Below are 16,230 nucleotides of genomic sequence, written 5' to 3'. Positions count from 1 at the left end.
ACAATATGTATGATGATGCTAAGTAAAGACCACGGGCAGGCACAGCCGGGCAGCTGCCGGGATCGAATAGTTCCAGAGTCATGCGTTCGCTTGTAAAGGAACACGGGTTTTTTCCCGTGTTCACGAGACACATCTACAGGACGCCGTCGGGTGTCGATAAATGACCGAAGTCGTCCGCCTGGGCCTAGACTAGACCATACACGTGTCACCGCTGTGTAGTCTCCTGCGCTAATGATTAGGGATAGGTCGTGACGAGGGCAAATATGAAGCTGTTATGACATGACTGATAGTAAGTATTGTGAAGTGTGTATTGTACGCCTATACCCCAAGAGTGTAATGAACCAAGGTCTAACAAGACTCGCAATGCCATGCAATTTTGCTTATTTGCTCACAACAACCCCTTACCAAGTGCTCAGAGTGCCCCCTCCACCAAAGGGTGGGGGTGGGGGGGGGGGCGTCCCAGGTCATGCAAGATAATCTCCCCATGTCTCCCAAGGACGGGAGGTGCCCGAGCACGCAAATAATCCAAGGGCCATCACAGGGACATCATGGCTGTATACCAGCCTTGGCCAGCAGGGTCTGACCCGCGGCCAGGTTCGCCATCTGATAGGCCTTTGACTCGGGGGGAAAAGTGCCGTTGGCGGCCCAGAGGTCGATGAGGGGCTGCATGGGCTCGAGCTCGTGGGGCCGCAGCAGGTCGAGGTTGGTGGCGGTCAGTAGGAAGTGGCTGAAGCAGCTGTTGAGCTGCTTCTCCAAGTTGAGGTGGTAGAAGGGCTCGACGAAGTGGGCGTGGTATAGGTGGGCATAGACGCGGAACATCTGCAGGAAGATGGTCTGGCAGATAGACATGAACTCCTTGGGGAACCCACTGCGACGGCCCACCCAGTCCTCGCCGTCGCCGCTGATGGTGGAAAGAGACGGGGATGAGCCGAGGGCCGGGTTCAAGGCGTACGAAACCCCGGCGGGATCCGTAGGGAACACATTTGTGTTGTCAACCTTGCCCGATATCCACCGCTGCATGAGGGTGATGTACTCGAAGGCGGGCAGCTCGACGGGCTCGTAGCGGCTGTTTAGCCATGTGTACGAGTGGTTCCTGGTGAGGGCTTAGACGATGGGCGGGCGTGGTGGGTCTGGGACAGCCTGGTGGCCGTAGGACCAAGAGGTTTGTTTGCCACGAGACCGAGTGAGGGAGACTTACGGGCCGGCAGCCATCTTGGGACAGGTGGTGGCATTGCAGATGTTGGAGCCGTTCTCCTCCTTCTCGTATATAACTCGTACAAAGTGCCACAGGTTGCGGTAATGCTCGACACACTGGTGGGCAATCCACTCGCCTTGCTCGACGGTCTTGGGCCGGGCACTGAGGGTCATGAAGTTGCCCTTGACGATGTGCTTGGCATAGGCCGGGTTGACCCAGGCGGGGAGGGGGTGGGGCAGGTGGTAAGCTTTGAGGGCGTCATCCCCGTTGGCGCTTGAGGCCATCGTGGCGCCGACAGACCTGGTGAGGGAGTCTGAGGGGGGCAGCGGCGGAAGGACGCCGTCCAGGGTGCGTCCTCTGTGCTGCTCCTGAGTAGGGGAGGGCACTGCGGGAATGGCCTCCTTGGGTGTCCCGGGGCGGCCAGTGTTCTTGTTTGCTCCTCGTGACTTGCTTCGTGACCGTCTGCGAGGGATATTAGTGACGGACAGCCAAGTGGCCAGAGGTACAATTCGTGTGGATGGATGAGCATTCCCGGGAGGGTGGGGAGGACGGGACCGGGTTCTTCTAGTCGACCCCAAGCAGCAGACAAAGACACGATGGGCATGAATCTGAGTGGGCACGCGAGTGGCGGCAGACTAGGCCTATGGAGTGCAACAGGCGCCAAGACAAGGGCAGGGCAGGATAGGGCATGAGGTAGGGCAGGGTATGGTAGGGTAGGGCAGGGTAGGGTAGGGTAAGGTAGGGTAAGGCACGGAGCAGGGCAGGTGTAGGGCATAGCATGCATGCTCGTGAAAAGTTGCGGCGGCGGTGACCTCTGGGTTCCTGGGGGCTAGGCACAAGTCACATCTGCATCTATGTCGTCTGCATCCCGTTTCTGGGACTGCCATGTCCTCCTCAGATGATCATCGAGACGGGCGACACGTGCGGCAGGCAGGGCAAGGCAGGACAAGGCAGGACAGGGCAGGACAGGGCAGGAAAGGGCAGGGCCGAGCAGGAGATGATGGCCGGCCAGGCGGTCAAGGACAGACTCACAGTCCAGAGAGGAAACTTGACATATTCTGGAGGGGCAAAGTACCTGTGGTGTGTCTTGTCCCAGTCAACAGCGGTCGTGAGGGCGATGGGTAAGATGGGCGGCGAGCGTGATCGGGCGGTCGGGAGGTCGGGCGGTCGAGAGCTTGAGAGCTTGAGAGCTTTGCTTCGGAGCTGTGCTGTCAGCCGCGGGGGTTCCTTGGTTCCTTGGTGGCCTAAGGGCAGGGTGTTTGCATAAACTATCGTTGGCTCCTCGAGACAGGACAGACAGACGTTGACACGTCCACCGGGGAGATCATCAATGCCACACCTCGCCTCAGCTGGCAGACGCTCGCAGGAGCAGACACACAGTCGGGGGGCCCAGCCTGTCGCCAGCATCCCTGGATCTCCCTGGGTCTCAGGGGCTTTGCGGCTCCACGCCCGCTCCACCCGCGCACTAACCTTCCATTCCAGACGGCCACGCAACCCCACCCCACGCTGTGGTGCTGTGGTGCGCCGTTGGACCACAGGATGAGAAACGTCAAACGCGGGGTTAGCCGCCTCCGGTGCCCTGCCAGGCGTCGAAACGAGACGACATACCGGTACTGTGGTATTCGGTGTTTCCACCTGGGAGCTGTAGTTGCACTCCCACATACTTGAGCAGCGACAGGTTCAGCTATGCTACCGTCAGACCTCATCCTGGCACATACTCGTGGTGTACAACACAGAAATAAGTCCCTAGTAATAATTGAAGAACCAGTCTGGGTGTCAAGACCCTGGACCCCAACCAAAGCATCCCTGGCCTGGCTGCTCCATGTGGGTCTATGAACCGATATATATCATTTCTCCTGGGCCCAGTCGAAGCACCACCCCCCTCTCCTCTGGTTTCATCCTTCCAGCCTGCCAGCTCGACAATCTCGGAATCATTCCGACCTGTAGCAGATATGTAGCCTTGGGCAGGATCCTGCTGGTCCCACCTGCTAGCCGTTTGCTTCACCACGCGCTCAGCTCTTACACATGTCAAGCTGCAGCTTGCAGCACAGACGTTGTCGCGTGCTCCTGGGTCTTAGTCATAAAGTTAATGTCCAGAACAGAACCCTATTCGGAAGAATGAGTGTCAGCTCACGGGATTAGCCGATGTCAGGTTGGGTTGGCCTCCGCGCTACCAGAAAGCTTATTAACGGTCAGATCCGAGCCCCAGATCTTTGCACTTTGATTCTTGCCGCGAGGAAAGGGCCGTCTTCTTCTCCGCCGGTCTAGACAGAAGTCTTTGCAATGGTCCATATTCGAATTTGGAAACAATCAGGACGCCATTGAACCAGCAGACTTCAGGACGTTCAAACCTAGTTCACACCCGTGTTATCTACTTACATAGTTGTTCTCGGATTGTCGATAAAAGGCCAAACAGATAAAATTACTAGTCTTTTCTCGTCTCAGTACAACTGAATCAATCTGAATCGCGCATCTCGGGAACCTTCACTACGGCGTACCAAATACAGAGGATGCCTTTCACATCCTAGATCAACATTCCGCTCGTGTGTGTGTCGCGGCTGGTGTAGTCCTCTTGAATATCAGCGGTGGCGCCCCTGAAACATTCATGTTGGACTATGTGCTCAAGTGTCTCACTTTGGTTGCTGTGTGACGTCTACTTACCTAGGTGGAAGAGCTGGGAACATCTGGAGTACATCACCTTCAAGGCCACCCTGGGGCACAGAGATCGTGGGTATATTCACGACAAATACTGCTTTGAAGCCCGGCCTATCGAGCGTTCTCGTATTACCTGATGAGCAGACCTAACTTCTACAGACCTCGCTGATAGGCGGTATACTGAGTGATATCTTGTGCTCTTTGAGCTGGGTATATCGTTCGGATGAACAACAAATATCGACCAACGTCAGCAGGTGCTCACACGTACCGGTGTCCAGTGATTCCCCAGCTTTCTTTTGACAGAATTGACCAGCCTGCCCATACCCACAGCTATTGAATTTTGTGTCAGACTTCGAAAGACAACATAGGCAGAAAGTTGAGAGCCGTCTCGTTCGTCCTGTTGTTAGTCGTCTCGTTCGTCCTGTTGTTAGTCGTCTCATATCAATTGATACTCAATCTGTCAGATGTGAACACAGGGACCCAAGTATGGGGCGTCCGGAAATACCAATGTGAAACTGGCATTGCAATCTGTCACCGTTAGCGGTGCCTCTATCGGAGGCCAGTCATCGAGTTACATGGCGTCGCCGACAAGGGAAAACGCTACATCACCACGAGCGATCTCAGTTCCCAGGCCTCCAGCGCCTGCTGGCCCAATTCCCGTCACCCAGAGTCAAGCAGCCGCCCCGCGCGAAGACAAAGGAAACAAGGAGATCCTCGGGCCCCAGCTAGACTTCTCAGTTGTAGCGACCCTCTTCGCCACCTCGATCGCGCTGCTTTGCCTTTGCCTCTGCCTCTGCATCGACGCGACGGGGCGCTGACGGAGCAGACCTCGCTGACAGACAGATTTGTGGCGCTCATCTTGCTGCCGATCCACAACTGCGACTTTGCGCCGATGACCCTAACCGTCGAGGACCACCTTGACCAGACCATCTATTACGCACTGTCGGCCGCCCTATCCAGACCGCTCTTCTCGTCGAGCCGGCCGTTGTGTTGCTGGCGTGAATCCGGAGCGTTCGGGACGTCACGTTCTAAAGTTCGCGTTTGATAAAATTGAGTAGGTCAGCTTATTCAGCACCATATTGCTTCTCAATGCCCTTGTGGTTAATACAAAGGTGCATTGGGTCACCTGTGGCATTCTAACTGCTGCTTGCCGATTGTGTTCTTATCGGCAACGCTGCTTTATCTACAGGCGCACCCACAAGTTGACTGACGGCATTGAATGTAACGGTCTGAGTAAGAGAGTAGATCGCGTTCCAAGGTTTGCTTGCATTCAAATTGATACCTACTTGTTTAGGTATCAGGGAACATAGGTACCTAGGTAGTATTGCGAATAAAATGGTCTTGTCGGAATGAGAAACTATCAGAACAACTACCTAGGTAGTTACTGTACCCTAGTATTAGGGTATATATTAGTTTAGAAGTGCTGCAGAATCTCTCTCATATATAATTATATATATTAAATAATTATTAACTTTATACTTAAAATATAAACTAATAACTAGTTTAAAAGTTAAGAAGATAATAAATAAATAAATAGTTAAATAAAAAATATAATATGGTTAAAGTTGACCTAGCTTAAAAAATCTTGAAATTGTCTCTTGAATTTGTGGTACCAAGCCGCTGGCCGGTCGAAACAGTACTGTGTAAGTACCAGGTAGGGTTGGACCCTTGCGCTGGCTCCCTCAAAATGCGTCCCTCGCTATGCCTACTCAAGTACTCAAGTACTTGTCTCAAGTGCTAAGTAGGTACCTAGGCATGTAGCACTTGAGTGACCATCTGATAACTTCACATCACAGCAACAAATATTGGTTTTTGGCCAAGGCAGTTACTTGGCCAAGGAATTAGCACAACATGCTCGACAAATCCGAGCCGCGGCGGTTGATCGACCTCATCAGAAGTGTTGACAAGTAGGAAACCTTACCCTCCTTGACGCTGTCCCCAGCTCACCATGTCGTTTGCACCAGCGTGCCCATCGGCTGGGACTACCACGGCTTCTACAAGTTACTTCTTCCTAACGACTCCCGAGCACACGGCTATCTCACTCCAGACACTGTGGCAAAGCTGCCATGGACGGAAGATGGCTTCTCCATTGATCACAAAGACAGGGTTGTTCAGGTCACCGTGGCTGAGAACCAAGCCGATCGCATCAATGCCGCCTTGCAGACCGTCGTTGATGGGGCCCTCGCGCTGGGCACTTCAGTCTTCCCGAACCTGACATCTCACAGCGAGATGGTACGCATCATCGGCGCGAAGGCCTACCCGTCGAGGGCACCTCACAAGCCAGAACCTATATGCCTAGAACGGTTCGCCGCGTCGCTGTTCGGAATCTGCAGCCGCGGAGCTCACCTGACGGCCTACGTGCGAGATGAAAGCCAACCCGTGTCGACAGGCTTAAGAGTGTGGGTGGCTCGCCGCGACGCGAACCTACACACGTATCCCGGCATGCTAGACACGACGGTCGCGGGCGGAGTGAAGGCCGACCAGACGCCGTGGCAATGCATTGTGGCCGAATCGGACGAGGAGGCGGCGCTGCCGCTCTCGTATGTTGAGAAGAACATCGTCTCAACCGGTATCACGACGTATGTGAGCCAGAACAGAAAGACGGGCCATGTACGCCCTACCATCCTCTACGTGTATGACCTGGAGCTCGAGGAGGACATGCGGCCTGAGCCCAAGGACGGCGAGGTGCAGGAGTTCTCGTTGATGACCGTGGACGAAGTGACTAGGGCGATGATGAACGGGGAGTTCAAGCCCAACTGCTGCCTGGTGATGCTGGATTTCTTCGTTCGGCACGGGATCATCACGGACGAGAATGAGAAAGATTACTTGGACATTGTGACGGGACTGAGAAGGAAGCTTCCTGTGCCGGTGACAGCGTAGGGGCTGTAGGGGAGCCAGGACCGGGCCTAGCATGCTTGTTCTGGAGCCTTGTGTTGGAGGTATTGGCTGTTGAGCTTGCCCATAGAGGTGACATTACTATTTGCGGGTATCGTACTCGCGCCCACGAAGACAGATGATCATCGTCAGGACGCTTGCTTCGTCATTGATGCCTCCAACTCTCCACATTGTGTAAGTCCAACTATGAAGGGGGGACTGGTGGCGCAGCCTCAGTTCCTGTCGCTCGTTGCGTGCCGGGTGGAGGAGGAAGGAACATGGGCAGGTATGTGACGATCAGAGACATGAGCGACATGCCGACGGAGAAGTAACCGGGTGTGCTGTTGCTCTTCTGGCTGTCCTCGCTCTCGCCCAGCCAGTTCTGGACACTGAAAACCACGGCCGCCCTACATGGTCATCGAGCACTGTCAGTTTCCACTGCTTGAATGGTTGCGCCTCTGCGGGATAGGCCATCGAGGCCGAGGTGGCCGGCGCAGTCGCGGCATGGGATCAGAGCCGGGGACGGAGGTTACGCACCATCCAATGTAGCGGTTGCGCATGAAGATCGCTGCCATGGGCAGTGTCTGGGAGAGAGTGGACGAGAGCTCGGGGCTGTCGCCTTTGGACAGCGGCTCCTGGTAGGGGATCACTGTGGCAGTCGCTGTCAGCTGCTTGTCGCAAGAGGGCAGTGGCAGTGGCTTCGTCAAATGTGCTTACCCAGATCAGGCCTGCGCTGGTCCTTCTTCGACGCCATCTCGAATTGCTGAGCCTCGAAAAGGTCGTGGGACGTTCAATTAGTCGGCTGAGCACAAATGTTCGAATGCAAAGTGCCGTCCAGACCTATGTAGCCGGTGTTGGGTGTAGCTTGCATTGGTCTTGGTGTTGTTGTCCTGCCAGCCGGGAATCGCTCACCGGACGGATCCTTTGAAGCCAGGGTTGGGGTAACCCAGCCAAATTATGGCATCCGCAGCGTATATGTGTGCAGAAAGCGACGCCAACATCACAAATTGTCGGGCACCAAACACGTTCTGCGCATTTGCGGAACATGAAAGCGGATTATTAAGACTTTATAGCAGCTACAGATTCGTCTCGGGGTCGGAACCAATTCAAGACGTGCTCTGTCCGCGCCGCAGCTGTGGTGCTATCAGTCCTCACTTGCACATCCACACGCGGTTTACATAGTAGAGGGTCCCGGGAGCGACACAGGAAAACAACTCTCTACCTAGTATCCACTTCCAAATGTCTTCTCTGCGGTAATGGTCCTCTTCTGCTCTTCTTTTGATTCACGACGGAGCAAAAGGACTGGTCGGTGCAACATTGCAAGGCAGTCTGTCTTCTAAAGTTCAGCACCGCCAAAATGAAATAGTATTTGTCCTTTGCTCCCATTAACCACGCGGCGGTGGGACTCGGTGATAATGAGTCGGATCTGTCGGCACATTCGCTCGTCACTGCTCTGCTGAATGGGGTGTACAGCGAACATTAGGGATATGGACTTGAAATACGAGGTTCTTGTCTATCGAACCATGCACATCGTAAAGATATGGGGCAATCCCGAGGCCAAGAGTGCCGAGCAGGCCCACCAGGCCCTTTTCCAATGCAACCTTCCCCATTTAAATTCGCTCGCTGCACTACTGTGTGGCTTGTTGCCATGTTATAAATACGAGAACCGCTCTTGCTGTATTCTCAACATGGATGGTTGTTAGGCCATTTGCGTTGACTCCCTCAAGCATCATTCACCCCGGCACTCAAGATGCGTTCCGGTATCATTGTGCCGCTCACATTGCTGGGCTCTGCGGGTGCCTCAGTCGTGCCCTATTTGAGGCGATCGCAACCTGTCTGTGGTCAAGACGAGCTTTCCGACACCCACAAGGAGTTGCTGGAAAGCCGAATTCAGACTGGAACAAAACCAAGCTACCTCGGCGCACGGGCGGATGAGGTTATCGATATCAATGTCTATCAGCATGTTGTCGCATTCAACGAGACGCTGGAGGGCGGATACCTTTCAGTAAGCTTGTGCTCTTGTTGCAAGCACAGTTTCGACCTGGCTGACTCTCCAATAAGGAAGACACGATGGCCGCACAGTTTCAGCTGATCCAAGAATCTTTTGCACCATACAATTTCAACCTGAAGCTTGCAGAGACCCGCTGGGTTGTGAATGAGGATTTCGCTAGTGTAAACAAGGGGGACGACCACGAAAACGTGGTCAAGCAGGCTCTCCGGAAAGGCACTTACGCCGACCTGAACCTGTTCTATATCGCGTACCTAACAGTCGGCATTGGCAACCAAGGTACGGGCTGGTCAACCTGGCCGTGGGGCAGTGGTGACTGGGCTCCGAACAGCACGTTCCAGCCCACGGAATTCGACAAGTCTATCGACGGTTGCTTTATAAGCTCTACGACTACACCTAACGGGACGAACAGTTGGGGCTTCAATCAGGGCAAGATCGCTGTTCATGAGGCAGGCCATTGGCTTGGTTTGTACCATGTGTTCCAAGGCGGGTGTTCCGGCCCCGGAGATTACGTGAACGATACTTATCCACAGGGCTCCGATACATTCACGATTGGAGGTGTCTGTGATAACGTCGGGACTGGTTGTTTGTTCGGCAAAGATCCACCAAACTACAAGAATCACAGTAAGCAACCCCCCATCACTCGACCGCTCTATGAGGGTCCAAAATTGTGGTAACATCCGCTGCTCGGGAGTTTCTCGGGCCGTATTGTGCTATTTTTGAGATGGAGCCATTATGTGATATGAAAAAAGTGCTGACTTTGAATTTCTCTGCAGTGGACTATTCTGACGAGTAAGTTAAACGACACCGACATTGCTAACTGGCTGAATCATCGAAATGGGACTTTGCTAACCAGATATCAGCCAATGTCGTGTAGAGTTCACAAAGGGTCAAGAAGCTCGCATGCGATCAATGTTCAACGAGTTTCGAGCAAACACGGAGTGAAGTTCCTGCACTATGATCCCCGGGCCGTACAGGTCAGGGAAATCTGTGACAGGAACCTACACAAGTTTTGTTCAGATATTTCCTACGAGGCTGTGGCATCTGTGCAGGCGACCTAGCTGTGCGAAACGGTCCTGTGAGCAGTAGAGTAGCCTTGTTGATACCCAATGATCAGATGTACTCTCCAACGTCTTGTGAGGCTGATTTGTATATGATACCTAGGCACCTAGTCTCCTCCCGTGGAACATGTTGGGGATGAATACCTAGGTAATCAGGCCTACTAGCCTACACTACGACCTTCCTCAAAGCTTCCCAGGTTTCTGTAGGCTATAGTTCCTGAAGTCCTCCTCAGAACAACATTTGAACAAAGACGAGATACCTTCAATTAAGTTGACTGCAATAACGCAGCAACTGGTTCCTTGACTGTTTCAAAAGTCCGTTCCGAGTGCCTCGGAACAGGACAACCTCCTACGGGACAACCTTAGATGGGACGCTCCTCTACGGGAGCGCTACTCGGGAGATATATGAGCTGTGGTGACCCCTCCATGAAGGTTTGACATTGTTGTGAACACGACTATGTTACTGTAGTGATAAATGTGGTACTTGATTTGCGTCCTGCCCAATCTCGCCGTATGACTGTTTTGCCAGCTGTGACTCTAGCACCGTGGCAGCTTAGCCCTTGGGCTACTTGTGTCGACGATCCTCATGAGTGGCGCCGTCGGAAGCGATGCCTTTTAGCCTTGTCTGTGCGGCACGAGGCTGAGGCCACGTGCCCACAGACGTATTGTATTCTCTTTCCACTGTTATTGGCACTATATTTCTTCAAACGCTGGGTCTTGAGCGTTTACCACTGTATGAAGGTGCCATGTATATTTTAGATGTATGGGGATTAAAAACGAAACCACCCAGAATAGAAGTAAACTTATATATAAGAGGTTAAGTAGGAAGGCGGCACTGCATCGCTGTATTTTCCATTGATTCCTTCTTCCTCAAGAGAGATTTGGGCTTAGTGCTAACTGTCCTTCAATGAACATTGAAAGTCCTTGAGCGGGGGACGGACGTATTAAAATACCTAGGTTGGCAAGTAAAGCTCGATACTCATCATTCCACCACTGACTATGGAGTGTCCCGATGCTAAACGTATCTTGTCATACCAAAGAAAAAGTAAGGGTAAGAAGCACTCGCTAGGTGGTCTGTGTCCGCATACCTAAGTTGGTGACTGGAATTCCGAACCCTATTAACTTTGGAAGTGTTAGCGGTCCATAAGACAAACAGACTACCATGAGACAGACCGCATTCGAACTTCGACAGCAATAGTTTCGGAAGCAAAGGTGTAGGCATACATTGGAAGCCAGTAATCTCAAATTGCATTTTGTTCCCTCGGTCTTCTACCGGTGATGAGATCTTTGGTGCTACACATGGTATGATGGAATCATTGACCTATAGCCTCACTCAAGTCAGCATCAAGGCAGCACGACACAGGTGAAACCGCCGGGGTCCCTTGCCACTATCGTGGCTGAAACTGATCCCTTGTATGCCGTCGAGTCACGGCCAAAACGAAAAATCTCTTTCTTTTTTTAACCCCCCCTGACAAGACTTCGGTGATTGTGATTACACGAGGGCTGCGAATACACTGCAGGCAGCACGAGACTGCTTGAAAACAAATGGAGCTCGACACAAAGATGGATCATTATGGCCGAAATCATGACTCGCATTTGACATGGAGCTGATCCCAATCTCATACTTAGTGCATTTAGTGTCAACGTGGGTCGCTGATACTGTCCAGGTGACTTCTCTGCAATCGCAGCCGGAGGCGGATACCCAGGTACTCTTGATATGCGAAAAGGCAATCTTGCGACACAAGAGAAACTGTCATAGGACTATGGCCTTGTGTCATGACTCTGCCGAGGAAGAAGGCCTGTCTGCCAAGCTCTTGTTACGACAGCTTCGACGCATCCCAGAACCGATAACGTTACACAAGTTGAACTGATTCACTCATTTATTTGTTCGAACGATCCAACTCTGCTGCTTCCATGTTTTCATTTGTTATTGGCAATTGCATATTCAATCTTATTCCAACATTAGCAGAATAAATCGCCAGCCTGGCCATTTTGTCCGAATTCGCTCCAACACAGCCCCAATCGCTAACAATGCGCGCTCCGATCAGCTCCGTGGCAATCCTCTTCTCCGTGTGTGCTACCGTCTTCGGGTATGAGAGGTCACCCTGATAAATTCAACATCAACTGTAATTGGAGCGTTGACTGACCTTCAAGTGCTAATGTCTCGCAATCAGGCAAGGGGAATTCCAGACTTTCTTCTGCAAAGATATCGACGAAAATGTCGCTGCCAGCAACAACTTCTGCCAAAGCGCCAACGGAAATGTGCTCGCTTCTCCCGGCGTAAGTTATGATTTGTTCTAGTGGTTTCAATCCGGCACATCGGCGCTGAGATATTCTACTTCTAGTTCTGCTGCATCAGGAGCAGCGACTTTGACACGATCACTGCATTGTCTGCAGGCTGCGCGGACAACGGCCTGCTGCTCGGGTCCAATGATACACCTTGTTCGCCATGATTATTATGGGTATTGTGATGGACGCGCTTCATAAGGCATGGGAGAGTGCGCTTCGAACAGCCTGTAGCGAAATGGTAGTTAGAGTGTGGTGTGTGGACGCCTTCCAGCTGTACAGCAGTATAATTAAGAGTAATATTATTAAATTTTACTTTCTTTTTTGGATTAAACATTTAAAAAGTAAAAGGAATAAGGGGTATAGAAGTATATGCTATTTAAGTATATAAATTAAAACCCTTCACTATAGGCCTAATAGGACGGACCTATTAAATATTACAGGACAGATGCCCCGGCCAGAAGGCTATAATTCCAAGTTGTCTTAACTTGGAATCCAGTATTTATAAGCACCATACCATCGAATTTTCTACGCATTTGGATTGGAGATATTCCTGATGTGACGTCCGTGTGGTGTGACTTGGATGCTGGACAGCCTGAGCGATAAATAGTAAGCTGACGCCGACAGTGCTCCTGACATGATTGTTGATCAGTGAGCACCTGCTCAAAGATGTCGGGCCCGAGACCTCTAGATACTAGTTTGCGGCCGAGAGTGACCCAATCCGCCTAGAGGCCGTCTGTCAAGATATAGTATAGTCCAGGGAACTCAGAGTAGCATTCAGCAGACAGTCCTGACGAAGGGCACAATGACACTTTTGAGCTTGAACTGCTGGATTATGATGAAATAAGTAATCAATCAGCCAAATTCCGTCACGGGGCTTTTCTCAGACCACCAGGCATTTGGCGGACCGGCTGCAGACTTCAAAAGGCCGCCCTAGGCGTGTATGACCTCTCTGGCCTAGGTGGCGCTGCCAAGCCCTATAAACAGTCATACAATGATGAGATGTGGGTGTGTTCTTTGGGTCATGTTGACGACAGGAATATCTCCAGATCTGCCTCGGTGAAAATGACTGCACCTCTCTTGCAACTTGAGGACATCAGCCCTCTATCCCGTTGCTTCGAACGTCTCGGTATATTTGCAGCACCGCCTATGCTGCGGTAAACGCTTTCCACGAACGTCACGTCCGGCCACAGAGTCATGTTCCCTTACCTGCAATCCACGGCACTGAGTTGGGCTTGGATCTTGAGCCCAGCCACACCTGCAGGCAGTGCAAGTATGGTATATTCAAAGGCAGCATGGCGCACACTATCGACTTCGATCTCTTTACTTAACCCACCCAGACATCGTGGCGGTACGGCACTTATATACTCAAGTGCTGCCAGGAATGACCAATTGGTAGAGTGATTATTATGGTGTTTTGGCCGGGCGGTAGAGCGTGGGACTTGGCAGTTGCGCTCCCGTTGCTGTCATGCCATGGTCTTCACCTTCAACGCGAGGGCTGCACAACTCTTTGCGCCTGAGGTGTTGTGTTGAGGTCAACTGGTGGTCCCACGCTCATTTCAGAATAGTATCAATGAGATCGGATATTCGCGCCCACCAAAACGGAGGGTATACCCAAGCCCCAAGGGATAACCTCTCATAGGAGGACAACCTCCTATAGGACAATCTCCTATGGGACAACCTCCTATAGGAAAACCTCCTATGGGACAACCTCCTATGGGACAACCTCCTATGGGACAACCTCCTATGGGACAACCTCCTATGGGGTAACCATATGGGATAATTACTCGTGGTTTAGCGCTAAAATACACATTTTGATCTCCGAGTTCCCTGGTATGGGTGTACCCTCCGTTTTGGCGGGTGTGAATATCCGACCTCATATCAATAGTGAGACTCTTGGATTCAAAAGTTTATTTGTTCACTTATCTGATATAAGCACCTGCAACAATGATTCCATTTGCCAAGCTCCCAATAAAAAATTCAATGGATCTGCTAGACCATTGGCAATCTGACGTGAGATTACAATAGGGCGACTGGCGTGAATCAGCCGCTACTGCTGCGCCTCGACACGTTCTCGTCATGGTCCCAAGCACAGTCAGAGCTTTGTGGCACTTAAAGTCGAGAATGTCTGCACCTTCAGTCTCTCTACTGCCCTGAAAAGTGTCTCACGGAGTATGTCTTCCAGCTCAAGACCCAAACGTCGCCCGCACACAAAAAGCAGGCGTGGCTGCTATCGCTGCAAAAGACTTCGGAGAAAGGTGAGCCATCCACGCCTTCATGGCTCAGAAGCTCTCGGTTTTCTGACGGCCAAGTATAGTGTGACGAGCGTCTACCTCGGTGCACGAGGTGTACAGACCTTGATAAAGTCTGCCAGTACCCCAATGACGACTGTCGCTCTGAGCAAAGACTTGGTCCTGAATTAAGGACTCAGAGGGGTGGACTAGCTCCCCCAGATGGCCATCATGCTCGTTGTGCAGGCGTCAGCCCAACGTCGGGCACTGCTTCTCGAGAGCTGTCGTCAATACACAGTCCGCCCAGTGCTTCATTCGCATTGGACGAACACCAAAATGGTATAATGAGCCTTTGTGCGCATCTATTAGACGCCCCAGACCTCAAACTCCTGGGTCACTACCTCTCGCACACAAGCCGCACCATCGCTTTCGACCGCGACGACCTCTACGTACTGCATGTCGGCATCCCCAACCTCGCCATCAGCAGCAAGGCCCTGATGAGCTCGATGCTGGCGCTCGCAGCCGCAAGCCAGTGTCACGACCTCCTGGAGGCGAGCCCAGGCAGTCCGGACGTCGTCCGCATCCGGGAGTTGCTGGTCCTCGGCGAGCAGCACCACGCCGCGTCGCTGCGGCAGATCCAGGAGGATATCCCGTCGACGGAGCGGTATGACCACGTCCTCGCGAATGCGGCCCTGATGTTCCTCTACGGCTCCGCGAGCCACTGGGTCCGCATTCGCCTCATGCGCGTATGCTGTGTGGAGTCGGGTGGGGGTGGAAACCGGCTGCCCGAGGAGTTCGTGCCGGTGCGCTCGCAGTGGATGTCACTCATTCGTGCGGTACACTCCGCGTATGTCGGGCTCCTTGCTGATCAGGCTCAGAACCCGGCGGTGGCGGTATTAGGAGACAGTGAGAGGACCAGCCTGCGGCAAATCGAGTTTGGTGATGTGAACGTCGTGTGCCCCCAGAATGGGCCCTCGGACGAGACACGGCGGCTCTTTCTACCCATACTGGCAGCCACTTCGGGGGCTGCGCTGACAAAGTTGCGCGCAAGGGCCAGGCAGGTCGAAATGGAGGCGGCGAACGGCAGTGAGGGCCTTGGGGTTTGCATGGAGGCTCTCGCGGTGTTCCAGGCGGTGCTGGGCGAAACTTTTAGCGATCGCAGGCCTGGCGGGCTGTCGCCTGAGACGCCAGGGTCACAGACAGATGACCCGAGGGGACCACTGCACCCTCCCTCTCTCGGCAGGCTGTCGAATGTCGCCCCTTGGTTGAGAAGATATACAGCACGTGTCACCATGAACAGCACAGATTCGCGGCCGTTGCGGCGCACCGTCAATGCCTTCATCAACCGTGTATCCACGAAATATCTACACATGGTGCAAGCGACGCTCGAGCACATCCCTGTTGAAGCAGCCGGCCGCGGTGCGACCAGGTCACAGGGGTACACTCTCGAAGATCAGGACGCCGACAGTGGCCCAGTTCAGCGGCTTGCCATGGACATCTTCGCCCACTGGCTGGTGCTGGTGTTGTTGCTAGATGGGGTATGGTGGATAGGTGGTATAGGGGCTTGGGAGCTGGGTAGGGTCGTTGCATATGCGCGGGAGCGAGGTTGGATCGACATGGGAGATAAAGCAGACGATGAAGCGTGGTGGCCTCAGAGCATGTATAATATCAAGATAGAGCTAAGTAGAAACTTGGCGAGTTGAAGCAGATAGGATAAATAAAAAGGGCTGAACTGGGCTGGATACATGACCGTTATACATCACCGTTGGGCTTGAGACATGAAGTGCATCATCGTAAGCTGCCGATGCAGCTCATTTTGGAAACGAGACAGAGGTTTTCTGGCACTTGTTGTAGGAATATATTGTATCGTTGACCAAGTCAACGTGGACATCGGCCCATGATCTCGTCGACGCCCGGGGC

The 16,230-nt window shown here is 52.8% G+C and overlaps 6 protein-coding genes across 6 annotated transcripts; 4 read left to right on the top strand and 2 right to left on the bottom strand.

The window, feature by feature from the left end:
- Positions 1-17: 17 nt before the first annotated feature.
- KVR01_002879 (uncharacterized protein) lies at positions 18-2,821 on the bottom strand. The gene is made up of 3 exons (XM_044788160.1): positions 2,271-2,821; positions 1,199-1,657; positions 18-1,093 (listed from the first exon to the last, which is right to left on the bottom strand). Exons 1-3 carry the CDS (start codon positions 2,600-2,602, stop codon positions 547-549), a joined length of 1,338 nt encoding a protein of 445 aa, XP_044647894.1. The 5' UTR covers positions 2,603-2,821; the 3' UTR covers positions 18-546.
- Positions 2,822-5,701: 2,880 nt separating this feature from the next.
- KVR01_002625 (uncharacterized protein) lies at positions 5,702-6,730 on the top strand (the record flags this gene model as incomplete). Its single annotated transcript, XM_044791160.1, has 2 exons — positions 5,702-5,757; positions 5,815-6,730. The coding sequence occupies 2 exons, from the start codon at positions 5,702-5,704 to the stop codon at positions 6,728-6,730; spliced, it is 972 nt and encodes a 323-aa protein (XP_044647640.1).
- A 199-nt stretch (positions 6,731-6,929) lies between these two features.
- KVR01_003155 (uncharacterized protein) lies at positions 6,930-7,478 on the bottom strand (the record flags this gene model as incomplete). The annotated part of the gene is made up of 3 exons (XM_044789488.1): positions 6,930-7,131; positions 7,262-7,373; positions 7,442-7,478. 3 exons carry the CDS (start codon positions 7,476-7,478, stop codon positions 6,930-6,932), a joined length of 351 nt encoding a protein of 116 aa, XP_044648170.1.
- Positions 7,479-8,342: 864 nt separating this feature from the next.
- KVR01_003206 (uncharacterized protein) lies at positions 8,343-10,297 on the top strand. Its single transcript, XM_044791244.1, has 4 exons — positions 8,343-8,729; positions 8,786-9,356; positions 9,509-9,524; positions 9,596-10,297. Exons 1-4 carry the CDS (start codon positions 8,475-8,477, stop codon positions 9,675-9,677), a joined length of 924 nt encoding a protein of 307 aa, XP_044648221.1. The 5' UTR covers positions 8,343-8,474; the 3' UTR covers positions 9,678-10,297.
- A 1,527-nt stretch (positions 10,298-11,824) lies between these two features.
- Positions 11,825-14,030, top strand: KVR01_002522 (uncharacterized protein; the record flags this gene model as incomplete). Its single annotated transcript, XM_044790177.1, has 3 exons — positions 11,825-11,883; positions 11,968-12,073; positions 14,016-14,030. 3 exons carry the CDS (start codon positions 11,825-11,827, stop codon positions 14,028-14,030), a joined length of 180 nt encoding a protein of 59 aa, XP_044647537.1.
- A 624-nt stretch (positions 14,031-14,654) lies between these two features.
- On the top strand, positions 14,655-16,013 carry KVR01_002141 (uncharacterized protein; the record flags this gene model as incomplete). Its single annotated transcript, XM_044789316.1, has 2 exons — positions 14,655-15,113; positions 15,183-16,013. The coding sequence occupies 2 exons, from the start codon at positions 14,655-14,657 to the stop codon at positions 16,011-16,013; spliced, it is 1,290 nt and encodes a 429-aa protein (XP_044647156.1).
- Positions 16,014-16,230: the final 217 nt, after the last annotated feature.

The sequence above is a fragment of the Diaporthe batatas genome, assembly GCF_019321695.1.
Source record: "Diaporthe batatas strain CRI 302-4 chromosome Unknown Contig00003, whole genome shotgun sequence".
NCBI lineage: Eukaryota > Fungi > Ascomycota > Sordariomycetes > Diaporthales > Diaporthaceae > Diaporthe > Diaporthe batatas.
The sequence above is the reverse complement of the archived record's forward strand: the minus strand, read 5'-3'. Positions and strand labels throughout refer to the sequence as shown.

Coding starts and splice junctions, on each gene's coding strand:
- KVR01_002879 (XM_044788160.1), bottom strand. CDS start 2,602: ATGCTGGCGACAGGCTGGGCCCCCCGACTGTGTGTCTGCTCCTGCGAG. Junction 1,658..2,270: donor TGGGACAAGACACACCACAG/GTACTTTGCCCC, acceptor TATCCCTCGCAG/ACGGTCACGAAGCAAGTCAC. Junction 1,094..1,198: donor CCCAAGATGGCTGCCGGCCC/GTAAGTCTCCCT, acceptor AGCCCTCACCAG/GAACCACTCGTACACATGGC.
- KVR01_003206 (XM_044791244.1), top strand. CDS start 8,475: ATGCGTTCCGGTATCATTGTGCCGCTCACATTGCTGGGCTCTGCGGGT. Junction 8,730..8,785: donor TGGAGGGCGGATACCTTTCA/GTAAGCTTGTGC, acceptor CTCTCCAATAAG/GAAGACACGATGGCCGCACA.